At 47.5% G+C, this 24,918-nt stretch overlaps 10 protein-coding genes across 10 annotated transcripts; 2 read left to right on the plus strand and 8 right to left on the minus strand.

The window, feature by feature from the left end:
• Positions 1-465: 465 nt before the first annotated feature.
• N7443_000918 (uncharacterized protein) lies at positions 466-1,752 on the minus strand (the record flags this gene model as incomplete). Its single annotated transcript, XM_056880974.1, has 3 exons — positions 466-1,159; positions 1,218-1,451; positions 1,538-1,752. The coding sequence occupies 3 exons, from the start codon at positions 1,750-1,752 to the stop codon at positions 466-468; spliced, it is 1,143 nt and encodes a 380-aa protein (XP_056746212.1).
• A 1,058-nt stretch (positions 1,753-2,810) lies between these two features.
• N7443_000919 (alpha/beta hydrolase) lies at positions 2,811-3,572 on the minus strand (the record flags this gene model as incomplete). Its single annotated transcript, XM_056880975.1, has 1 exon — positions 2,811-3,572. The coding sequence occupies one exon, from the start codon at positions 3,570-3,572 to the stop codon at positions 2,811-2,813; it is 762 nt and encodes a 253-aa protein (XP_056746213.1).
• Positions 3,573-4,435: 863 nt separating this feature from the next.
• On the minus strand, positions 4,436-4,806 carry N7443_000920 (uncharacterized protein; the record flags this gene model as incomplete). The annotated part of the gene is made up of 2 exons (XM_056880976.1): positions 4,436-4,637; positions 4,685-4,806. The coding sequence occupies 2 exons, from the start codon at positions 4,804-4,806 to the stop codon at positions 4,436-4,438; spliced, it is 324 nt and encodes a 107-aa protein (XP_056746214.1).
• A 580-nt stretch (positions 4,807-5,386) lies between these two features.
• On the minus strand, positions 5,387-6,911 carry N7443_000921 (uncharacterized protein; the record flags this gene model as incomplete). The annotated part of the gene is made up of 2 exons (XM_056880977.1): positions 5,387-6,625; positions 6,720-6,911. 2 exons carry the CDS (start codon positions 6,909-6,911, stop codon positions 5,387-5,389), a joined length of 1,431 nt encoding a protein of 476 aa, XP_056746215.1.
• Positions 6,912-10,083: 3,172 nt separating this feature from the next.
• N7443_000922 (uncharacterized protein) lies at positions 10,084-10,821 on the minus strand (the record flags this gene model as incomplete). Its single annotated transcript, XM_056880978.1, has 3 exons — positions 10,084-10,450; positions 10,501-10,634; positions 10,696-10,821. The coding sequence occupies 3 exons, from the start codon at positions 10,819-10,821 to the stop codon at positions 10,084-10,086; spliced, it is 627 nt and encodes a 208-aa protein (XP_056746216.1).
• Positions 10,822-12,049: 1,228 nt separating this feature from the next.
• On the plus strand, positions 12,050-13,354 carry N7443_000923 (uncharacterized protein; the record flags this gene model as incomplete). The annotated part of the gene is made up of 5 exons (XM_056880979.1): positions 12,050-12,372; positions 12,426-12,539; positions 12,624-12,933; positions 13,200-13,271; positions 13,334-13,354. 5 exons carry the CDS (start codon positions 12,050-12,052, stop codon positions 13,352-13,354), a joined length of 840 nt encoding a protein of 279 aa, XP_056746217.1.
• A 1,670-nt stretch (positions 13,355-15,024) lies between these two features.
• On the minus strand, positions 15,025-16,471 carry N7443_000924 (uncharacterized protein; the record flags this gene model as incomplete). The annotated part of the gene is made up of 4 exons (XM_056880980.1): positions 15,025-15,406; positions 15,461-15,508; positions 15,573-16,249; positions 16,403-16,471. The coding sequence occupies 4 exons, from the start codon at positions 16,469-16,471 to the stop codon at positions 15,025-15,027; spliced, it is 1,176 nt and encodes a 391-aa protein (XP_056746218.1).
• Positions 16,472-17,301: 830 nt separating this feature from the next.
• N7443_000925 (uncharacterized protein) lies at positions 17,302-18,345 on the plus strand (the record flags this gene model as incomplete). The annotated part of the gene is made up of 2 exons (XM_056880981.1): positions 17,302-17,719; positions 17,828-18,345. The coding sequence occupies 2 exons, from the start codon at positions 17,302-17,304 to the stop codon at positions 18,343-18,345; spliced, it is 936 nt and encodes a 311-aa protein (XP_056746219.1).
• Positions 18,346-19,177: 832 nt separating this feature from the next.
• Positions 19,178-21,018, minus strand: N7443_000926 (MFS transporter; the record flags this gene model as incomplete). Its single annotated transcript, XM_056880982.1, has 6 exons — positions 19,178-19,432; positions 19,492-20,064; positions 20,118-20,179; positions 20,230-20,624; positions 20,677-20,935; positions 20,997-21,018. 6 exons carry the CDS (start codon positions 21,016-21,018, stop codon positions 19,178-19,180), a joined length of 1,566 nt encoding a protein of 521 aa, XP_056746220.1.
• Positions 21,019-23,189: 2,171 nt separating this feature from the next.
• N7443_000927 (uncharacterized protein) lies at positions 23,190-24,167 on the minus strand (the record flags this gene model as incomplete). Its single annotated transcript, XM_056880983.1, has 1 exon — positions 23,190-24,167. The coding sequence occupies one exon, from the start codon at positions 24,165-24,167 to the stop codon at positions 23,190-23,192; it is 978 nt and encodes a 325-aa protein (XP_056746221.1).
• Between the last annotated feature and the right edge of the window lie 751 nt (positions 24,168-24,918).

Genomic DNA, 24,918 nt, shown 5'->3' on the forward strand with positions numbered 1-24,918 from the left:
AGAGCTCTGGACATGGGTGTCGTCCGCATTTCAGCATTCGGCCACAAATCCGAGTACAGATGTGCTCTGCTTCAATATCCTCATCAAGAGGGCGGAGGTGAGGTTTAAGCTTGCGACGAAGAGCCTGGCGTTCAATGGCCTTCTGTTCTCCAGGACAGCATCTCTCTGTGCATGAATGACGACCACAATGCAAAGTTGCCTTGCATTGGCGGAAACACTGGGGGTGTTGGATATCACCCTGGTGGCAAACACTCATGGAGGTATTACGGCCGCACTGGCATTGAATTGGAACCCGGCGTAAACAGGCTCCGCAAGGACCAGTGTGACACAGTTTGTCACAGGAATGACCGCATGCAAGCATTTTACCACATGGCTCCTGGCAGTTGGGAATTCCGTCTTCACAGGATGTACGAGGAGTAAAACCAGGAATGCTCTCCAATGATGTTTTCCCACATGGACAACGAATCACGACATCTGGAGATCGAGGACAATGGGCAGGATGCGAATTTTGCGGATGGCAGTCTTTTTGACAGAAATGCACACCGCAATCAAACGGGCGGCTGCAGGTTTCATTGCAAGCGAAGCATCCTGTCCACTCCTCGGATCCATCATCGCGCACTGTCTGGCTTTCCATGTCATCCTCCTTGGAGCTACACAACATCTCGGTCTGCACTTTACCACAATAACAACGGGCCTCGATCGAGACCTCGCAAGCACCACACAACCCTTCGTGGCACGGAAGAGGACATGTGTGTTCACCACATGGGAGCAGATCACCACATATTTCACCACAGCTCCATCCTTGCTCATAGTTGGTATCTTGGCATCGTTTGGTAGATGAATTCCGACCGCAGAAACAATCTTGAGTTGGTCCCATGGATGTACAAGGAGTACAAGGACCTGCGTGACAAGTCGTATCGCATGGATGCGGACAACCCTTACGAGGCCGTGAGCATGTCTGACCGCATGAATGTGGGGGCAGACCAGGGAGGGGTCTAGGGTCGACTTCTTTTTCACACCAGCAGCTGTAGGTGGATGGATATATTTCATGGGAAAGATTGCATCCAGGACAGCGCCAGGCACGAGGAGAAACAAGCTCATCGCCATCTTGCTGTCGAGAATTCCTTTGAGCGGCAGCTCCTTCGTTTGTGGACCACTTCTTTATGCAACTCAGATGAAACACGGTCCAGCACAATTCGCAAGACCAAACTTTAGACCGTCGGCCTAATTCACTTGTGCAGATGGGGCACTCATAGAGGTTGTGAGCAATGTCTTCGTGAATTCGGGTGGCGATGTCACCAGCTGTTGACTTGATCGTGACCTTGGAAGGCTTAGGCGGGGGCTTAGCTTTGTTTTTGCCCTTTCCTTTTGCTGATGCCGTAGATGACTGATAGGGATGTGTGCTGGTTGCTGGTATAACCGGGACGAAATCGGGGGCATCAGCACGAAGGCTAGCGTCGCCTTCCGCCGCCAATTCCGGGTGTGTTGTATTCCCATCTTGGTCTGATCGAGTCAAACGAGCCCCAAATCCCCGAACCCGCATGGCGCGAGATTGAAGTTGCTGTGATTCCTCGCTGTGGTCTCCATTTTGTCCTTGCCCGCCTCGTCGATTCCCGTTGCCCCGCCCTCCTCGTCGTCCAGATCCTCTGCCTTCTTTGTTTGATCTTCGTGAGCGTGGTTGGCCATTCGGTTGGTCAGCGATCGGAACACTATCTGACTGTCGTTGCGGTGCTTGGGGAGCAGATTGCTCATTTGTTGATGTGGCAAGCGTATTCGGTACCCCTCCACGGCTGGCGGCGCCTCTGCCACGGCGTCTGTGCCTAGAGCGCGAGGCAGCTGGAGCTGATGGGCCGTTTTCCAGAGCTGACATAACAGGAGAACCGACAAGAAGCTGCTGATCCAGTATCGGTGCGCTCATCAAAGTGCTTGAAGCTGCAAGCTTGCAATTGGGTTGGATTGGCGGGATTATGATCGGCAAGGTGAAAGGGGATATTAATGGAAGTAGAGGCACTAAAACTGCTCCAAAAGAGTATATCAACGATGGGGTAAACACCAAACAAGATCCAAAGACAATGAGAAGGGAGCAGGCCCGAGGGCAACGTTTGATTTATCAAGGCAAAAATGTCCAGACTGATAAAAAGCGTTGGTTGGCAGTATCGGGCGGAGGATAAGGCGGTGAGGTAGACAAATACGGGTCCGGGTGAGTCATGCCATTTGCTGCATGAGTCATCCAATGGATGGGTCGCCGCTGGTGCGATAAGCTCTGTCCTTGTTCTGCTCGTACAGCAATATTCGAAAACAGATTCCCCTTCGTGCACTCACAGATTGTTTCCCAGACTGTATTCTAAAACACCGTAATCTATATCTGGTTAAGTCGTATATTACTTCTTACTAAGAACAATGAATTTTGTTTTTTAGAACGCAGATGTAACGTAAAATACTGTAACCCATGTGAAACATTTATACGGCGCCACCTCCGCGCCCCTCTATGATCGTTGATTGCCCTTCCAGGCCGCGGATTTGCTCAATATAGCGCCAAGACTAAATCCCTCGTTACGCTTTATCCGCGGCATAAGGCAGAGTCATCGAATAGCTTCCTTTCAAATAGCTAAGGAAGCTAAAAGCGGTGAATTCATCTAAGAATTTCTTTAGGAACTCGCTATAGTTCAGAGACGACCATCCCCTGCCCTGCTTCCTTTAAATTGAACGGCCGTAGACACATCATAATCCATTGACGCTAGGAGTACTGCGTGGTCATCTGCTTGACAACATTTGGAATCTTTGTATGAACTCATAAACTCTTGCCTATGTCAGAGCTTGGCTTCAAAATCATTCACGATATCCTGAAGTGTAGCGGCTACCTCATGTGGCCGCGAAAGGAAGGGGCTATGGCCAGATCCTTCGAGAGTGCGGATCACCCATTTTTCCTTGCCACCTGCACCCGTCACCATGCTGTCCTGCTGTGCGATCGGATTGACCACATCGGCCGTACACCTAATATAGCCTAATCTCCCAATATAAGAGTCGTCCTGCCAGGCTTGAGGCGGCACAATGCCCATGTTGGCGGCCATGCTCTGAGGGCGAAGCTGCGGGATTGCCCAATCGATTCGATCTTCGGGCACGTCTGGAGGAAAAAACAAACTGCGCGGATCTTTGGTGAGGAAAAGGCCTTCACTCGGCACGTCCCACGTCACATAGGGCAAGCCGCCAAGGTCGCGAATGACCGCACCTTGGTCCATACCTCCAGGAAAGACGTAGGCACACAGAGCGATCATTCCCAGCACTCCTTTTCCAGATAGCCCCGTAATAGCAGCGCTCGCAATTGGTCCTCCGTAGGAATGTGCTAGGACAACGACGCGCTTACCCATAGATATCTGCGATTCCACAACGGACCGTACGTGGGCCGCATCGTCGAGTTGCGTCGTACCCGCTAACCCACGAACGCATGGTAGGTCAACGGTCTCCACAGCATAGCCGAGAGCTTCGATCGCGGGGATTTGGAATCTCCAGCACCACGAGCCATGCCATGCGCCATGCACGAGAACGATGGTCGGCTTGGTAGTTGAAGACATATGAAGGAGTACAACTAAACAGACAGAATGGTAAATTATTCAGTTTTTATTCAAGATTGGAGTAAATGTGCCGTGTCGAACAGTAGCGGAATGTGTAGACAGTGGGCGTGGTTCAAGGCAGATCACCATATCCCGCTTCAAAAACCCTAACTAGAACATTCTATGGAGGTCTACAGTAATTTACAATGACTCGTTAGATACTGAAATCCTATACGTTATAAGTCGCGACACGGCTAAGCAGGGGTTGTTTCGAGAGTAACCAAATACGGCTTAGCGTCATTTCGGGTACGGGCCGAGAGACAAAGCGTGAGTGTGGGGGGTAAACTGTTTTCGAATTCTACTGTAGTCGTAGCACGTGTAGACTCCCCTTCTGCGGTAATAGCGCAGCGTGCAAAGGTCAACACCCGTAGTTCCGGTAATTTTCGCCCCAATCAAGCTGGTTATCGTGCTAGTATTCGAAATGCTCAAGGTGAGCGCATGCGGCTATGAACTCGGGCAGTCCGCACTGGAAGTTTGAGCCTTGCAGGACTAACTCGCGGACCGGCGAAATGCGCCGCGGAAGATTGAAAAAAGGTTGAAGATGGAGTCTTCGTTTTCGCCACCGTTGCCATCAACAACTCCGCTGAGGTGCAGTGCTCGCACGGTAGTTTGAGGAGAGAATGATCTGCTGGGCTGGGAAGTTGTCTGACGTCTTCGCCTCTCGCGGAGAGTTTTCGTAGGTGTTGCAGGGGTGATCCTTCTTTAGGGTATTTATTTGCTATCTTAAAGACTACCCAGAGTGTACTCTCTGTGTCTGGACCATCGCCGCCCCATCGTATATCGAGATGTTGGGGATTGGAGAGGGAGTTCAAAACTACTGCGAGCTAAGAGTAGAAATCTCGTTTGTCTAGCTTCTCTTCACAACTTGTCAGTTCCTCGTCATTGTCGTCTTTGAAGGATTCCAGGAACTCGTGGAACAGGGTACGATTGTAGAACTTGGGCTCGTCAAAGAAATTCACGGTAGCAGTCTGGGTTACGGAGCTCGTATACGAGACTTTAGTCGGGAGTTCTTCTGGAGCGCTTCCGCTAAGGGGAGTAAAGTTTCGAGCTAAAAGAGTTCAATACTCGAGTACACCTGCGCAAAGAGCGCTGTGTTCCAATGTTGACAGACTTGGAGAAGCTCTAGGCAGCCTTTGGATTCCTCGAGTCCATTGAGGACGGAAATAAGGATCTCTATGGGAAGGATTGCTGCCATGGCAGCTGTAGATGGATTATGTTTGAATTGTGACTGAAATTCGATATATCAGGCTTGGCCCTCGGCCCCCGGCCCCTACCTCTTTGAGAATCCCACTTAGAACATTCTCTTAAGACTAACAGTAAATTAGAAATGACGCATTCGACGACGAAATCTCATACCATATAATTTATGATACGACTAAGCAGAGGTTGTTCGTAGAGGAACCGGATATGGGTTAGGGTAATTTCGGATACCGGCCGAGTAACAATACATATCTCGTAGGGGGATCTGTTTTCAATTCTGACTGTCAAACGATGCAGACCTTGCAGAAAGCAGGCTTGCAGTACAGTGGAATTCGAAAACAGATTACCCCTTAGACACTCCTGCTTTCTTTCCCAGCGCCCCACTCAGATCGCGCTAGAATGAATTTGGCCAGGAAGAGTCCCCACCATATTTTCTTGATAGAACTACCCGCTGTTCTAGCATCTAAACGGGGATATACAGAAGATGTTCTCTGATCAACTTACAAGAAGTAACCACGATGTCGGAAATCCTCAGGCGTCTAGATTTGGCCGCCTGATTGGAGAAACCTTCACGTTTAAAGGCCCTCCAGGATTTTAGGAATCAAACCCTCGTCGAATTTCCACAGCTGAGTTTGGAAATTCGCCGAGAAGGCGCCACCCGTCCACCACGTAGAACGAGAACCTTGGAGCTGGTACAAGTCCTGAAAGAAGCCACCCTTGATATCTTCAACAGAAACGCGGGCATGCATGGGACCATGGGTAGAAAAGGCTGCCCAACTGAGTTTCTGGTCTCGTGTGGATCCGGACAACTGACCAGCTTTGAGCAGCTTACTGAAGCTTTCCTGTGCTAGAACCTTGGATTCTGCAGCATTTGTAGTCTTATTACCAATGATCATCACGCGGAACAGGTGCTCAAGACCAGTGTATTCAAAACTTGCGACCATCGGCTCATCTTGGAAAACAAGAAGGTTGTCAGGAGCGGCGTCGGATGGCAAGTTATAGTAATAATAACTCGTGTTAAAGACAGCATTGTTGACCAGACCAGTGAATTCGTTGGAATAGGTGAACTTGGACAGAGTGCCCCATTCAGTGAAGCTGAGATCCAAAGGCTCCATGTTTGATTGAGTTGGCTCGATGGCAATTAAGAGTCGGCGAGCGACGATCAGCGTGATCTTTTGGGTCTTGTGGTTGCGCACCGTAAGGAAAACGCCAAAGTCGGTGCGGCGGCTGTCAATCACAGTGCTCGAATAGAGCACATCATCGCCAAGGTCCTTAGCAATGGCATCGTAGAGGACCTGGTTGCCACCAGAAGCAGGAGTATACAGGGCCATTTCACCGAGGAAGGCCCGAGCCATGTCCCAGCCGAAGGACTGTAGGACAAACATAGTAGTAACTTCACTCATGTTACCCACTCCGAGACCAGTGGATGCATAGATCAGAGGGGTACTATCCTCAAGACCATACTTAGTCAGAAATTGGCCAAAGGGAATAAGAAGATCTTCAGGGATATCTTTTGGCTCGGGGAAATTCCAATAGCCGGGACTCAACATCGACTCCCATGGCTTGATCACCTTGAAGAACTTGGCGATGGCGTCGTTTTCCTTCGTGTACGCAGGGGTCGTGAAGCCAACCGTTTTGCCAGTGTTGAAATCAATGTACTTCTGAGTTGAGGAGATACTGCTGGAATTGGTGGTAATTGATATGTTGAACCGAGCGAAAAATTCTGTAGATCCGCTCACGTTGAGGAAGCTTTGGACACCAAAGTCAAAGGTGGCGCCAGTCTTCTCGTCCACATAGGTGTCGACCATACCACCCTAAATATGGAAAATCCATGAGTTACTATTCTGCCCACCGCTCAGAGTTGATGGTGTAACTAGGAGCTTCCGGAATCAAGATTTTCAGACCTACCAGGATACTCTTCTTTTCTATCAAAACAATGTTCTTGTTGAAATCATCACGAAGGCGAACGGCTGCATAGGCACCTGATGCTCCTCCACCGATGATCGCGATATCTCGGTAAATGATCTCCGGCAAGCCATTTGCAGACACCAGCGGCAATGTAGCCCCCAGAGCAAGGACGATAGGCGCCAGGGGAAGCATTATTGGTGATGGGAATGCACGAAAAAAGGTAGGGGATGGGTTATTGAGATTGTAGGAACTTCTGCTTCAGCCTACCAAGAGAACAGATGCGACCTCGGATACTGCTTAAATTAATCCTGCAGTTCCCCTATTCAAGCCATGATAGAATCCAATGGAAGAGCTGGAAATTCTCGATGTGGACGCCCTTAGCCGAATTCGCACGCTTGTTGCTATTGTTAAGTGGGGGAGGATAGCGGGATGATCCTCCGATTATGTTGAAACGCATTTATCGCGGCAGGTATTATTAAATACCGGCTCAACCGAAATGAGAAAAAAGTTTCAGTTCAGTCGGATTGGTGGACTTCGGGAGAGGAGTTGGTTGGGCGTTGTTCATAGCTAGAGACTACTACATCCCAGTGGTTCTATCTGGAACTAACATTGCATTAATCTTTCGAGAATATTTGGGGGCCACAGACTTGAACGAGTACATCGTCAACTTACCAGCAATGAAAGCCGCTCAAGGTTCTAGACCGACTCTACTCTGCAGTCAGCCCCAAATTATATTAGTCAACTAACGGGAAGATTGCCCTGCGGGGCAAAAGGATACAACACAAAATCAGCTTATCCCGAGAAAAATGCAGCTAACGCTACAGGGGTGTGTATATGGACAGGGATCATGGCCTCGGCAAAAATTCTGTAGTGCACCCTTACCGCTCTGTTCCCCTAATAGTCTTTCGCCGCGTACGCATTGTGCATCCAGGATTCGTGATATCTTCAAATTGGGACAAAAGAAAGGGTGTTCCACCGATCGTGAATATGGAATCCTCTGGCCATGACGATCACACCGATCATGACTTGATCCACATAAATTCGGAATCTGCAGACCATCTAGTTTCTTCAAACTTTCCATTAAAGACCGTTTTCCAACAACGCGACTGAGTTATCCGCCTGGACAGGAGACAACGGCCCCAAATACAGGTATAATCATCAATGAAGCACTCTGTCTCCGACCCGCTGTGATGACTAGAGGGCCCCGCGTTACTCCGCCCAAGGGGATTCAAGTTGACGAAGTCTACATCCCAGGTGGTGTGAAGGTACTTGTTCCCACACAGTTACTCCAGGCTGATGAACGGTACTATAAAGATGCCAGAAATTTGGTTCCTGAGATATAGAATGAGAATAAAGAGATATACAGCCCAAAGTTCCAAGTTCCATAGGCAGTCGAGCCCTTCCCAGTAAGTTTTCTACTCAGATAGGTAGAGATTCAAGCGTCCTAATTAGCCAAGTTGACTGCGTATTGTTTGCCTGGGAAACATGGCAGAGACTTAAGTCATTGGCTTCCGGCGCAGAATATCTTTGTATGAGCCAGGAGAAGAAAAACATCGCTGGTAGACTCCGGGGGTGGTTGGGTATTAGGGAATGCACGGACACTAGGGTAGGTGGAGACCAAAGAGCCAATAATATCTAATAAACACCATCCTTCATTTACTGCTAAAGTAGTGATTAACCGCCCGCTACTTTCGCCCAGCGGTAAAATAATAATTAATTCAATTAATCCAATTAAGTGATTTTTACGGGCAGGAATACGTTCACCAAGAAGTTCCTTCGTGATTTATATGCGCATTTAGAATAATGACGAACTGAACGCGACATTACTGTACCAACACTGCCTGCCAATAAATGTTGATTTTCTATTTACTTAACGTTGATCGAATTCGTCGTGTGCATTAAGTAACACACATCCAGAATGTTGAAGAGCATCCGTTTCATATATCTCCAGCGAATGCGAGATATCAAACGCGTTGAATCTGGTCCAAGCCTCATGAAATTGAGCGGCCGTTGATCTCTCAACACTGCAGCACATAGTTGGATTTTCCTTTCTTATTTTGGTCTGATCTCAGCTAGCTATATTTCTGGTCAACACATAATATGCTGAGTGGAAGAGGCTTTTCTAGAGTATGCATTAGGAAGACTTCGACGATCCCAAGAGTCAATCCTCGCTTCTATAATTCAGTGTAATGAATGCTAACAACCTTACATATACAACATCAAGAAGAGATAGTGGGACTTTCCCTGACGAATTCAGTTTAGTGCGATCTGAGTGAGGCACTGGGAAAGAAAGTGGGAGTGTCTAAGGATCTGTTTTCGAATCCTACTGTATGGAGCCTAATATAAGTTTGGGCGAGATGCTGCCGTCTGGTCTTGAGGTCGTCGTTCTTACCAAGGTTGATTTCGTTGAATATTCTATGCTCGAGGAGCAGTCAAGGCACCTTTTGGGTCTCAAAGAGCAGCAGGTCTCTGGTTTGTGGAAGATTTTGTTGCAGACTTATCAGATGGAGGTTGTTCCTGGTGAAGAAATTATTGGGAGGAGAGGAATTGGGGGGCTCCAAGATGTGCGAAAACAGTCTTTGTGGGTATTAAGAGCATCTGTGAAGAGCATGGCGTTGAGTTAGCTTTTTAGATTATGGTGATTACTAGATTGTATCCAATGGGCAGGTCGTAGGAGATACTAAAGAGGTGGCGGCTCTACTGTAGATTGAGATTCCCACCTGACTACAAGACCTATATGGGCAGTAGCCAGGTATCGATCTAGCAATCTCAATATCGCTAGCTAGGCCAAACTGCCAGGTCAAAATGCGGGAAGATATTAGAAATATTCATTTCCCCTCATTATACTAAAACGCCAGAAAGGCGACACCGAGAACCGAGATCAGTCTGAAAACGCATAGCCAGTTCGCTGTATTCAGCTGCGAAAATCATTTAGTGCGTGGTAAGTGACTGGCCTTGCTTCATATCATGAATGGATTATAGCTTGGAGGGGTGAAGTCTCGGCGCCGTATTGTGGGTTCTTGGAATTCTTCCAATAGTGGTGCTGCAGAAAATGGATGCACGGGCCTCAAGAGACCTGGATGAAGGTGTATATATCTATTTTGGACTCTCACTATGTTTAATCTGTCGGCTCACAAGGTTATAATTGATGTCCACCGCCATTTTTAGAAGCTCAGGTATATTATGTGCTACATCCCAAATGAGGCATAGAGGTTCATAGTTTGCCTAGATTATACCAGACTTCTCATTGTCGCTGATTTCCCGTCATGCACCTTGAAAATACTTACGTGGTTCTTTATCTGTGCGCATGTAATGTAGGTCTTATCTATAAAACCTTGAAAACTCCAATCGATGCTCCATTTGACTAGATCAGTCCCAGCCCAAGGATTGCTGCACCTGCAACAAGACCTGCATTCCCGCGCCCAAAGGCGTCTATCGCACCACCAGATTGTGTCTCACTCGCGGCTGTGGTAGTCTTCTCGGCCACTTTACCTGTCGAGGTAGACTCTGTCGTGGGTTTCATTTTCCCAGTAGAAGTAGCATCGGCAGTAGCAACGGGTGCATTGAAGCCTAGCGCAACTGAGGCGGCAGGAAGAGTCGTTGTTGATCGAAAGGTAGCCATGCTTGTAACCAAGGAGCCGCTCTCAACAGTTTCGGCCGGAGCCGCGAGTAAATTAACACAGACTGCCGACGCGCGAGAGTCAATGTAGGTGCAGCCCACAGAGGAAGTCCTGTCAAGGTATCAGCTCCACACTCTTTGTTTAATCGGGCCTTGGCTCACAATGTTTCCATTGGCTCTGAGAATGAAAGCCCCACGGATGAGGGACCAGAAAAAACAGTCACGCCGGTAGGAGGAAGCGAACAAAGTGTGACGTCGCTGTCACACCGAACATTGTATGTGGTATGAGTGGCATCCTGAATGGCGAAGCTGTCAGTCGTCGATGACCATTTGATGCTGAAGTATTACACAACGTACACCATCAACCGTGGAAACAGAAAAGTCGCTCAAAATAAGGAATTCAGCCAAGAAAGGCGAACTATAGGTGGTCTGCGCAATAACATAGGCTGCGCCGCATAACGCGAGGAGGCCTCGAGAAAACATCGCGGAAGTACGGTAGAATGCAGTATATTCCTCGCCGCAAGTGCCACTACTCTCTTTTGAAGAAGGCCTTGGTCCCATTAGCCCACGCAGCTATCTCGGTAAATTGCAAGTCTTGGCTTGGACCCTGCTTTTTCAGGGGTCTCCTTGTGGATGAGGTTAGACCCTCGGCAAAATTAGCCGCTTTTGGATCCTCACCGTAAGCGAACTGCCACTAGTCGATAATAGCCGGGCCATGTTGTAAAAAAATGGAGTCTAGAGTGTAGAACTAGTATTAGAGTCAATGCTTATACTGTTACATTCTGAGTCAGATTCCTGCCGCGAACGCGCTATGGTCTAAACTCACCTTCGGCTAGAAGGCAGCCTCAATGAAACATCTTTGCATAACCAGAAAGCAAAGAATACTATACGAAATTGATAGAAAATATGGAGATTTTGCCAGTTAGCGGTAATTTTCACGAAGGGGGTGGGCACGAGTGACCAAGTCTTGGCTAAGACGATCTGAAAGAAATAAAAATAGAGATAAAGCGGCTTTCGATCCTAATAGTATAATTAGGATAAAGCTAGGAAGCACCCAAATACTGAAGAGGAGGGCTGGTCTCTTTGTCAATGATCAAAATCTTACTGTCCCAGTGACTGAAAGCCCTAATTAGAATGGTTCCATGGTCTTACGGTAATGGATTCTTTCATATCTCGAAAAGGAAGGGCATATCTACGCTTCAACATAATTTGCCTGAGGAGATTTGATTGGAAACACTGAGGAGCTAATATCAGCTTAATATGTGGATGTATAGACTCCTGAAGGTCCTTGGAGTATCTGCGCAATACATTACAACACTCAACAAGGGCAGATTTCCTTCGCTTTTTCGTTCAAGATGCAGTCAGAACATATCCGGTCTACTGTGAGCTCTCCACTCTTCACTTAACCTCACACGGATAGCTGGGAACGTCTTTCACGTTTTTCTAATCTGGAAGAAAGGAAATAGAGACCAAGGGAGAGAGGAAGTGGACACTCAGATAGTAACTTTCTTCTCGCGTCGCATTCACTCTGGAAATTGTCCGGCTTTGAGAGCCTCGAGAACTAGAATGATTGCATCTATTCGTGTTGACAAAGGTCTCGGCTCATTTCCTATTTCTCACTTATATCAACCCCTCCGTCGATCTCTCTTTGCAACTCTTCATCCTCACCATCCCAGAGGTCCAGTCTTCATTGCTACTAAAAACCATCAAAATGCCAACGCAAGGCCATGCCGGTGTATCTAAACAGAAGACGAAGCGAAGAACGTCTGAAAATGGGAGAAGAAAGCTATCATCAGAGCGTGTGAAGCAGAATTTACATTCATCCGGCTCAAAGCCAAAGAAAGCGAAAAAGAAAGCAACAAAAACGAAGCGCTCTGAGAAACAGATAGAGCAGTCTGAGACTACTCAACCAAGTGGGCCTCCGCCGCAAACTGCCGCCAAAGATAAAGATACGCGACTTACGATTGATCAAATGTTGGCCATCTACCCATTTGATCAGGTCAAATCAACAGTCTTCAACATCGACCATGAGAAGTATGCCCTCACTGATATCCACGAGTAAAGCTGCGGTGCTAAAGCGGCGACAGATTCCGCGCGAACAGTGTTAAGCTGCGAGAAAAACACATCGAGGAAGAATGGAATGTAAATATCTGTAAAGAGCAGTTGAAATGGTTGGACAAATTCGTACCGCACCGAAGGCCGTAAGATTTATAATTTCTTATTCTTTTTGCCCTTGTTAATTTCAACTATTAAATTGACCGGCATATTCCTAATTTGACACCTAGTATTGACCCCAATGAGTCTGAAGACCTTCATCCAGACACTCTCTGGAGGATCATTTGCCTTAAGTATGAACTTCGTGATCGAGAAGTGCTTGAGTATGGAGAGGAGACCATGAAAAATGTGAACGCAGTTCTAGCTTCTTACCGTAGCAAAAAGCTGGAGTTTGATCGCAATAGGGTTACAGTTTGGTTTGATGGCAAGATGATCAAGAATATTAGCTTGAAAGAGTGGGCGGAGAATGAAGCCGAAATCAATGCGGAGATGATACAAAAGCGAATCGAAAATGGAGGAGGCTTACCTTGGGTGGAGAATGTAAGGAGTTCAATCGAGCCTTTCCAATTTAAGGCTTCTACTTACAATGATTTTAGGCTCCAGCAAAAGAATTGAAAAGGATATCCACGATCATTCCCAGTAATATACACGAACACGCGCATCTTGTCAGTTCCCCTCTTTAAGCCATCTAGCCACTCAAAACCACATCAATTGGTTTTACGAAACTCTAATTTTACAAATACTTATAAAATTGATACTAGTTTTCCGTCCGAGCTCGACTGATAGGCGCTGTTATGTTCGTACAGATTGATGATGTGTTGTGGGACACTGGTTCAGACGAGACTGAACTTTTCCGCGACGACAAACTAGCATTAGGGGTAGATTTGATAAGCTATTCTGGTATGCTACCAACTGGGACTTTTAATACTGGCGGAGGCAGAATAAGAAGGGCGCGATTTAGAATCGAGATGCAGCTTCTGGATAGAGCTGGGAGCCCTTGGGGGGATTGGCTGCAGACTAATTGCCTTTATCAACCACGGGATTTCGGTGCCAGTGGCGAGACTTTCCGTGCCTCCGGATCTTTCTTGAAATCTGCATATTTTTCAGGAATAGCTCCTCTGGATGCTCCATATCACGGCCCACTCGCTTTAGCAGATAGCAAAACGGCATTGAACTCTGCACTCCCCAGCAGGCGATAGCGCACATCGCCAGTCGTGTCAATTCCCATCCGATTAAACTACATTAGCTCCATTTGGTACATCCTCAGGCCTGTTGTGCACCGCTCCTCCTCGACTTGGATGAAGACGGACGAATAAGGACATTTGGATCGTGCCAAATGGGTTGATCTTCAGTATGATCTCTGTCTACGGTTTCTTGTTCGGTTCCATTCCAGGATTATTTGCTCCTTCAATTGTTGCAAGTTTCATGCCTTCAATGCTTGATCGTCTGTTTAAAGTCTTGTCTACTTATGCAATTTGAATCAATTTCGATTATTCCATCTATACAGCTTTTCCCTCATATGCATTGATCAATTCTGACGCAAAACGCCTTCTGAAGCCAATAAATCAAGCTTCTTGGTATTAATATATTTTCTTTGAACCTGTCAGAGAGGGATGATTGAATACGGAGATATGTGTAAGAGTGATAAATTAGTGCTATGGGAGAAGTAGGCTATCTAGGCTACAAACAGAACCTAAATACCAATCTTGACCAGGAGTTGCACTGAAAGATGTGGGATGAATGCAAGTGGGCACTGGAAATATGTGCACAGCCCTCGAGGAGGAAAAGATAGCCCGAAGATACTGGTTTCCTGCACGCCAAATGCGGAGAAATTGTTCCTGGATGATGACAGCCGATCAACTCGTTCGCATCCTCAAATGAGGGGAGCACGTGAGTTGTTGCGGGTAGTCCGAATTAGTTCGAGCCCTGCGATGGACCATAATTTGGGACCATGAGTCGTCCCACTCAACCAATGGTTCGTGGATAGGCGAACTATGGAGATTGAGCGAGTCTAAAAATAAGCTTCTCTTTTCTTAAAATTTGACAGCTTTCTTTTTCTTCTCTGCAAAAATAAAAACTGCGCAATATGTAGGTCTATGGTAAGAACAGTGATTCCTGAAGAGATAGTTAGCAGTCATGATACTGCATACAGAGTGTCTTCTAAGAAGCACCCTAAATAAACCTCTTGTCGTCCCGTGTGAGAAATTAAGGTTAGCAATGATATTACTTGTGTTCGTAGGTAGCCTATCAAAGCTTAGGAGTGACATTAGTTTTGATGTTCTCACAAATCGCCAGCCTTCCCGTCGGTGTAATTATCCCAATTGGGAATCATGCAGACTAACCCCTGGGCCCATCACCAAAAATGAGTTTTTCAATGCACAAGAACAAATCAATTCAGCTTCAGTAAGACTCTTTTTGCGATGGGACCCCTAGACAAACAATGGTCTCGCGAATCTCTCTCTCAGAATTGGCTGAGCATGCTGCTATTTTTGGAAACTGGGGAATGGGGAAACGGGCAAATACAGACTTGGCAAATCAATGAAGAAAATTTCCGCAGCGTATATAACCTAGCTACATCTGGTGCCGGTGTGTATTTCGAATCAGCCATTTCAATCGGTTACCAAACGCTAACTAGTCATTGATTTCAACGCCTTCTTTAATCCAAGATATTGTTTCCGCCCAATGGGGCGGAATTTCGTCGATGGTGTTTAGTATAGCGAGGACCGACCGACGGCCCCAATCACGCACATACCAACGGTTGCCCCATAGGCGCATAGCAACGCTATAGTGAAGAAAGAGAATCCGCGCAATCCAGTGACCATTCTGTGCTAGAGAGATGAACTCCTCGGTGATAAGAAACGGCCATGAAATGACTCCGCCATGGTCACCGAGCCTTGGCCATGGTCCGACGGCCTGGTGCAAAGAATCCCACGCAGCTTTATAAACTGGTTGATTTGGGGACCGATCGATATCAATCACGGCTAGTAACCGCATAAGTGAATTCATTAGGTTCCTGTTCAGGTATAAGCATGGTCCTCTCTAACACTGAAATTGTTGTAGATCATACTTATGGAGCTCGAGTAATTTTAGAGGACCATTATCAGAGGTTTTGTTGCTGCGGAGCATTTTGTTAACATTATGATCCTAGGTTGGAGATTTCCGGATGAAGGATGACTTACTCTGGCTGCGGCTCGATTTCCAGGCATTCCTGGATTCCAGAAATCTCAGACCAGCGCTCAAGGTCTACTTGAGCACCTACCTCTGAGAAGCGATTGAAGAGCATTGCGCAGCCGGTTATCAGGGTTCGCACTTCCAATACCGCAGCGATAGGATCCATAGGGCGATTAGCCCGGGAGAGGCCCGAAAGCCCTATGGCGAACAGCATGATGAAGATAGACGACATGAAAGCTGGCTCATAGTGCTCGGGCGTAATTACTGGGAGAACTTTACCCATCCCAGAACACGAATGGCTCTGGTACCGCACCGCAGCATCAAGCCAGGTTAAATGGTTTTCCGGCTCGACAGTAGCCAAGTGCAATGCGGTCAAAGCAAGGATGCTGTCTAGCAGGTAGGGAAAAGAAGTAGCCATCCGAGGAATGACCATTGCCAAATGATGCGAAGACATACCATCCCTGGCGAGTGTGAGGTGAGTCGATGTCAAATATTGGTGCATGAGCCTCATCTCTACCATGCGGTTTGGTATAGCTAGATCATCAGACGGCGTCAGTGTGCTCTCGGAATCATCACGAGGAGCAGGTGAGCCTTGAGAACTATCTAGGTCATTTGAATTTGGAGGGTAGCTGCATTCTAGCTTGCGCTTCCGACACAGAGTGCATTTCGGGAGTTCTTCATCGCACTGTGGGTCGTGTCAGACGAGTGTAAAATTGTTAGGAAGGCAGAAAAGTCTGTGGCTTCAGTGGATGGGCAAATTTCTCAAGTCCTTAGATTTTTGAGTCCAAATGAACATTCAAATGTACCACACGAGCGAGTCAGCCTCCACTGAACCTACCTTGATGTGTCTCCTCTTGCACTCCAGACAACCCTTCCGGGACTTGGTGTGGCTGCGTCGCGATGGCATTGACGGGCACCTGCCGCGGAGCGAAGTAATTGAGTGTGGACAATTGCAGAAGAGGAGTGAACCTCAGCGTTGTAAAGGAGCAATCAATGCGACCGTTAGCTTCGGCCACCAGGAGGATCTGCACATGACGCCGTGCGATTGGTGCCCTGCTTAGTCAAGTGCTGACCTGGTGGAGCAACCACTTTTGACCCTTGTTGCAGTTCTTCTTTTTCGGCTGAAGCGGTTTCAAAATAGGGCTATAGCTTCTTGTTCATCACTTACATTAGTTTTAGGATGTTTTTGATTCTGGATTTAAGGTAAGCGAAGAAAGTGACATGGGGTGCACGGCTAACAACACGTTGGCGCTGCGCAAGTGGGGACCACCCAGCATCTATATGAACTCTCATCAAAACCCAAACACGACAATTATGAATGTTGAAGGCTGCATAGTCCGCCCCACAAAGACTTCAATTCAAGGCTGCAACTGATAGGTATCGGCAGTTGCTTATTCACCATCCCCTCCACGCTCCCCGCATCTCCCCTCAATGTGGAGTCGTGGGGCTGTCGCCTACTCGGCTGGAGCTAAGGATCCCATATAACCCCCAGACCGGCGAAACTATGGCTAGACTACGATATGAGTTTAAGCTTGCTATCCCCAGTTCTCTTTTACCGAAGGGCCCATAAAAGTGGATATGACAGTCCTGGTACCGCCTGAGATTACTTCTCAAATTTCAATTTTCCAGTTCGTAAAATGGCATCCTTATTCTCTGGTCTTTGCAATAATTATTGCACCGATCATATCAGTTCTGATCCATGACAATTTACTCTACCTTCGACTACCACCAGGTCCGATGCCCATCTCATTTGTTGGCAATAAATTGATAATCCCAACTTCATCACCTTGGGTCCAATTCGAGAAGTGGGCACAGATCTATGGCCCCATCTTCACTCTCTGGATCGGCCGTCGACCAACAATCATTATCTCTGACCCAAATGTCGCTGTCGATCTGCTTGAAAACGGCAGTACCAAGTATAGTTCCCGTCCTCGCTTCGTGGTGATGGGTGAACTATACTGGGATAACGCGGGCATATTGGTTCAACCCTACGGCAAAGAGTGGCAAGTCAGACGTCGCATGCTCCACCAAGCTTTAAATCGATCTGCCCTTAGACTGTATAAGCCCATTCAAGAAGCAGAGGCAACGAGATTGTGCGAAGCTCTGCTGGACGAACCCAGTTATTACGAAGGCATCGTCGATCGATTTACTGCAAGTGTGGTATTTAGTATTGCATATGGCCACAGAATCGATTCTATGGATTCAAAGACCATCAGAAAAAGACTCAAGTTCATGTAATATTCTGCCTCGCTGAATGTCCCAGGAAGTTTCTTCGTGGAGACTGTCCCCTGGCTTAAGCACTTTCCGAATTTTCTTGCACCTTGGAAAGCAGAGATTCAACGCCGAGGCCGTGAAGAAGCATCAGCAAACATGGAATTGCTTCTTCGCGTACAGAATGAACTCCGCGACGCAAAATCTCCCTCTGACATTCCTGAATCTCTCACCAAGCTACTCATTCAAGCCCGCGAAGCCGACCAAACTACCTTCGGAGGACTTAGTGACCGAGATTTCTCCTTCGTACCAGCATCTCTTTTCGGCGCTGGCAGCGACACGACTGCAAGCACCCTTTGCAGCGCAATTCTAATGCTAGTCACTAATCCACGAGTCCAAGCTATTGCACATGCAGAATTAGACCACATCATCGGAGCGGAGCGCATGCCGACCTTCGAAGATGAGCCCGACCTGCCATACCTAAAGGCTCTATGCTACGAAACCCTTCGCATCCGCCCTGTCGCTGTGTTGGGTGGCACACCGCACGCAAACTCAGTCGCAGACACATGAGGGTTACTTTATACCCAAGGGCACGACAATATTATCGAACTCCTGGGCTATCAATCTAAATTCCAAGTATTATCCAACCCCAAATCACTTCAACCCTGAATGGTTCCTATCAGTCGATCACAAGACATTGTCCTACCTCCCGGAGCCCTCGACAGAAGAGTTAACGGAGATTTCTCCACCAAGGATGCATCCTGCAAAAGAGGGGCACAGTTCATTTGGTTGGGGCAGACGGATCTGTCCTGGTGCTGGACTAGCACATAATTCACTCTTCATTGCGTTGGCACGGCTTCTATGGGCATTTGAAATTAAGCCTGTTCGAGAAGCTGATGGGTCTGAAAGAAAGTATGATACGTTTGCGTATACACAGGGATTCAATATTCGGCCGAGGCCCTTTGAATGTGAGATTGATGTGCGGGTTGAAGGGAGACGGCAAGTTTTGAAGGCAGAAATGAAGAACGCTGAGAGCGTTATGAGTCGATTCGCTCCGTTTCAAGATTAGAGATATCGAGATTGCGGTCTTCTACTTGATTGGATCGATTGGAGTAACATTGAAAGCTTGCAATGAGGCTATTGATCAAAACAAAAACTTGACATGCGTGTATTTGAAGATAGATGAACTAAGAAATGCTTCCTAATATACTCCCAAATTTTCAAAACAAAAACGACTTAACATTTAAATTAAAAGCGCCGAAATTATGATTATGATATGACCAGAGCAGACCCGACTGGTTATTATAACTGGGTACATATGCATGTATAAGTGGAGAACAGCAGCGATAGCTATGAAGGACTACTAGTCCTTGGCTTCTATGTAGAGACGAAATTGGAACGTCTAAAACTGGATTTGGAATCGTTTGCTGGTCCGAATGCGCTCGCCGTACACATAGAAGATGATAGGCAGCGGACACATAGCCAGAGCGATGAACCCAAGGAGGGAGTTACCCCAACCTAGTCCGAGGGTTGCGTACATTTGGGGACCAGCGAGCGGGAGTAGAGCGCCAGCAAGAGATCGGAAGACAGTATTCGCGGCCATCGCGGACGCAGCATAGATGGTGAATGCGTCAACAAGGTATGTGCTGACCGTCATCTGCGGTTGTGGATTCAAGTTTAGTATGGATGCCACCAATGAGTGCATGGTTGTCTTACAAAAGCGATCAACATTCCCACGCCCAAGAATGATGTGCCGATGATAGGAACTATCCAGTGTGTCTTATAGTAGGCAGTCCAGCCGTACATGAAGAGAGCCACAGGCACGAAGAAAGAGCCAGGAATCATTGCCGGCAGTCGGTATTCAGGCTTCTTGACTCCATTTTTCTCAGAAAGATGTTTCAGTATGCGATCGGACGTTGCACCCAGAACAACGAGTCCTATGAGCGAGCCGATGCCAATCCCCAGATAGGACAGACCGACCGATCCTTGCGAGAAGCCATACTGAGTTTCAAAGACGTCGCTGATTGTGGTGAACAAGAGGTAGAGGTATCCATAGATGACGGCAACGTAGAGAGAAAGGAGAAAGACGATTGGCGACAGAAATAGCATCTTGGTCGGTCTAACAATCGAGAACAGGAAGAGGTCTCTGGGTGTGCGGCCGGTGTCAAGGACGGAGCGTAATTTCATGTTTCCGGTTTCTTTTTGCAATTTCTTCGTTTTGCGGGCGAGAAGAGTGGGCGCATACGATTCGCGGACTGTGAGAAATGAACTGATCGCTACGGCACCGCTCTGTGGGATCAAGTTAGAAGCCTAAACACAGAACCAAGGATATCGGATCTCACAGCCATGGCCAGTATCCAAAAGGTCCATCTCCAACCTTTTGCCTGAGCGAGATATCCACCAGCTATCTCTAAGTTAACGCGATTCTTGACACCTCGGTATAGAATGACATACCGACAGGGCCGATGACAGGGCCGATGAGTGGACCAATAGCCCATGCCGCCATTGCGCTACCTCTCTTCTCTTGAACAAACATGTCCGCAATCGAGCCAGCTCCGATTGTCAACGGACAACTTCCCGCGCAACCAGCAAAGAATCGGAACACCGTCAAGCTGCCGATCTCTGGAGCCACAGCACATGCAATGGTCCAAATCACATAGAGAACATTGCAGACATTATAGACAATTCGACGGCCATAGATCTCTGAAACTGGGGCAATGAGAAGGGGACCAAAACAGTACCCAAGCAAGTATACAGAAACGACGAACGAGGCGAGCTCGGTACTGGTGATGTCGAAATCAGTGACTAGTTGCCCAACGCCTGGAGCAAACATTGACGAGCCAAGTGGTCTATTGTTTTACATCAGCGAACATCCCCAGTCTGGAAGATAATTAAACATACGTGAGGAGTGTGATCAAGGCGATTGAAACCGTCGCAGTGACCTTTTTCTTCGCCGTCCAATTTAGAGGATTTTCGGGATCATCTGGCCCATCCCAATCGACGATATTCGGATCGCGCGCCTCTGTCTCTTCTAAACCGGCACCGATAGTGGGTCCTTTCTCAATATCCACCCTTTCATAGATAGAATGCTTTTCGTTGTCAACATCGGGAACTCCATCGTTGCTGGCTGCCGGAGTTGACTCGTCAATAGACGAAGTGTCTGCATAATTTAGTCAGAATTGTGCATGGATGTGCATTTTCGCAATTTTCTGCGCAAGCACGCAGATCGTCTGGAACTCGCATGTGTGGGGATGTCGCATACTCGAACGGTCCTTCATTCTGGAAGCCTTGCTTCCCTGTAATTATCGGGTTACAGCTTCGCGAGTTTTGCTCCTTATCGCCTTGGAGTTCTCTTTGGGTATTGCGTCGGAGATTAGTTGGTGGCGGTCGGAAGTGCAAGCCGAAGGAGGATAATGCGAATCAAAATTTTGCCGCGACAATGCAAGGAAAAGCTCTAATCAAACAGTAGAGATTCAGAGGTATGTTGACAAATTTTATAAACGGAGTGGGTGAAAGGTCCGTGGAAGTTCCGCGGGGACGAAATAAGAGAGGGGAGGACTTAACGAGGTAGAAGATCATGGAAAGCTCAACGGGGCAAGGCAGGTTAAGTCTTCGCGGGATTCGGAACCAAGGCCGAATTTCAGTCCACTCTACAGTGATTTATCCACTTATTCTTTTAGTGCTCCATTATGAACCCAGCCACATCAAAGAGCTAGCCTGTTTTGCTCCATCCAAATCTCAAGTGTACGTTTCCCGGTGGAGATGAAGATGGATTATACATTAGATTTGTGCATAAGAGATTTAATGACTTTGCGCGGGGTTAACGCCAATGAGACGTGTGGCTTTTTTGTCAGGAGCCATAAGCTCGGAGCCAAGGCTGAGCGTTGTTGGTGGGCGGAATGAGCCGTGAATAGGAGGGTCTATGCTTATTCTTGGATTGAGGATATGTGTACTTCTCACGTTTCTCGGAGTCGAATGAATAGTAGTTGAAAGCTGCATGCAGAAAATTGGCGTATGTCCCCTGTTACTCACATTTATTTGAATTTCGTGGGATAGTTAGGGGATACCCCGGACCCGCACCGCAAAAGGGGGGCGCGAGTGGAGACCGCGTGGAGGCCCCGCGTCTATGTTTTATGCATGCTCCCCCGTTACTGACTGACACACACCGACACGCCATCTTCTCTTTGTCGGACTTCCTGGCCGATGACTTTCATTGGTCATATTATTCGTTCGGGACAGAGATGCTGAATGCTCATTGTTCTGACTTCAAATCGCAAGTAAGATCGTGGGATTCGGGGCTTGTTTGGGCCAAGGCTTTGACATGCCGTGTTCGTAACTCGATTGCTTTGAGAATGGTTCGTGCTTCCGTGATGGGATCGCTGCGCTTAAGCAATAGACGGTTCACCTCAGCAGATTGTCTTTATAAGTGGAGTTATTGGTTCGTACTCTTGTTCAATAGATACGTGCCAGATATAACGTAAGCATCTAAGAATGAAGAGGCAGAGTGTCACGCGCCTAGGGTAATAGTTTCAATGTCAGCATGGATTACAGTTTAACGGTTGTTAGGGACCTACCGCTCGTCGCTTATTAATCACGTCTGTTAATCTTGAATATTTTATTCACCGTCTGCTTTTCGTCGTCGGTTACTGTTCGTTGATCACCATTCATTATTAAACGTTCGTTGCTGAGCATGTTCTACACAACCTCTTTCTGCTGACCGCTTTCCACTGTTTAACGACCGTTTTCCATCCACCACCCTTTTTAACCACCTTCACCCCAAACCGTTTACCACACACTGATTAAACACCGATGAGCCATCTCCATTGACCGCCTTACTTTTACCTATCAATACCATACCCAGCTGTCTTGGACAAGAAGTAGCCAGCCTTTGACTTCTTCCCTGGGCTGGTTTTCGGACAAATCTGTTTTGAGATACGGTTTGATCTTGCGAGGGATGCCCCTGGGCTAGTTGAATGGTGGCATGGCGCTATCTGGCTATTAAGTCTTCGCCATTGAGGGAAGAAAGGAGCTTGGGGTATATTGGAGTATTCATAAGCGTCTGGAGGGGCGAGCATGTGGGGTTATTTAGGCGATATATTACTGCCAATACGACTCAATACGGTATACGAGAGATAGAGTTGATTGGAAATATAAGAATGACCGCAAAGAAAGTATCCCTAGGAATATTCATATTTTAGGCCTCATTGTCTCTTTGCACCCGTCGTATTACTGATTGAAATGTTGGAAGATCGGTATCGGGCTTAATAGCTAACAAAGGATGTTGATTAGAGTACATATTATATCGGTACAGCTGCTCGACCATTTGCTATAGCTAATTATAAAGCTATTCAACATCATAGTATCGGCCGGGGAGGGAGGTGATAACATGATAGCTTTGTCGCGCTGGGTAATTTTCAATTCTCATCTTCCGCCTTCCTGATGATAAGCCAGAGACTCTTGCGGAACCCCGTGTCTTCCTCCTCTGCGTCAGGTCTTTCACTAGACTCAGGATCCTGATCCCTCGCATCATTCCTCTTTCTCAAGGCCGCGTTGAAGCGGGTAAGCCTCGACTTGGAAGTCCAGGGCTTTATATACAATTCAAGCTCCGCAATCCATGGCTGCAGAACTCGAATCCGACGTTGCTGCAAATCGAGCTCCTGTGACTCATCCACTGGAGCGGTAGACAGCTCACTTAGCTTTCGAACAAGAGGTGCCTTTTTGTTCACTTTGCCCTGGGAATCCAGGATGGGAATCTTTGCGATATGGGCCAGCGCGTCTAGCTTGGCAATCTGGGCTTTCAGCCCGTGAGGCATAAAAATATCCTTGTTGGCTTGGCGAATGGTTGAGTCGGATCGGCTTTTTGAGATCCCTTGTCCGCCAAGATTCGCCAGCCCGCTGACTACAGAGCCAATCCAGTGGAGCGGAAACAAGATGGGAACGGACTTGAGGATGCCGCCTGTTGCATCTAGCACCTGCATCGGCGGGCTGGTGGTCATTACATCGTTGAGCTCATCCAAGAAAGTGAGAAATTTATCCTTGGGGATATTATGCTGGTTCAACAAGGGCGCATAGGAGCGGAGAAAAGGAGACTCGCGAGCGGAGTCGATGGCTGGGATGGCGATTGGCCGGCCTTGACTTGAAGATGCCGTCGCTGGCGTTGATGATGAGCCCTGTTGTGTGGCGACTTGTGAAGCTTCAGAAAACCCAGCCTCCCGAGCCCTTGAATAATTTCGTTCGAAAACTGCTGAGCTTTCAGCGGGCTCACGCGCTGAATACGGCGGGGGTTCTTGATCTTCAGATGAAGCATTCGGCTCGGAAGAAAGCGAAGTCGCTATCTCCGAAGAATGATAACCCAAGTGCTCGGATGGATTCTTAGACATTTTCTCAGCCATATTGACAAAGATGTTGGAAATGCTTTATCAAATGCTGGGGAATAATTTGGCGGGGTAGTGCAAAATGCGTCACTGGCTGTATTCTGAGGGAAGCTCGCTTCTAGTTTTGTGGCGCCTTCAGGGCTGAGTGAACTTTAAATAAATTCAAGCCCTCATATGTCTTCTAGCAGGATCTTCATTACACATTGAACTTGGATTTCTGCCAAATGAAATTTAAAGGTCGGTCGGCCCCGGGGCTGAGCTGTTATCGCGATATGCGATAACGCTATTCCGCATCCGGTACATTGCGCGAGATGGGCCCAGAATGGCCAGCTCTGCGAGCGAATGGTATTTAAATCATAGAATTGGCTTGAAGAGCCAGAGAAACAGTTCAGCTCTTCGATTCCGAAGTTTTTAGCGTTGTTGCCGTCAGGCTCAACTCTTACCTGCTCTGAAATTTCTCTTTCTCATGATGGCACCTCAAAGTTAAGTGGTACCTATAGTTATAGAGTCCGAGAATGGGGGCCAGAACTAGTTGATTTTCGATCCTTTCGAGCTTCTGTTTATCACTGTATATTTGGGGATGCCTTGGGCCCCGGGTTGGATTGATTGTCCGTAGACACCAACCCCGAGGTGGTGAGTTTGAGCAGCAAACTGAGAAGTGTGGAGATGACCGACGCAAAATTAAGAGATGTGGCTCTTCCTTTGCATAGTGATGAAGTTATATGGTCAGGTTATACAGGAAAGGGGAATTAGCTTACAGTTCCATCGC

The sequence above is a fragment of the Penicillium atrosanguineum genome, assembly GCF_028827265.1.
Source record: "Penicillium atrosanguineum strain IBT 20685 chromosome Unknown utg000001l_segment0_segment0, whole genome shotgun sequence".
NCBI lineage: Eukaryota > Fungi > Ascomycota > Eurotiomycetes > Eurotiales > Aspergillaceae > Penicillium > Penicillium atrosanguineum.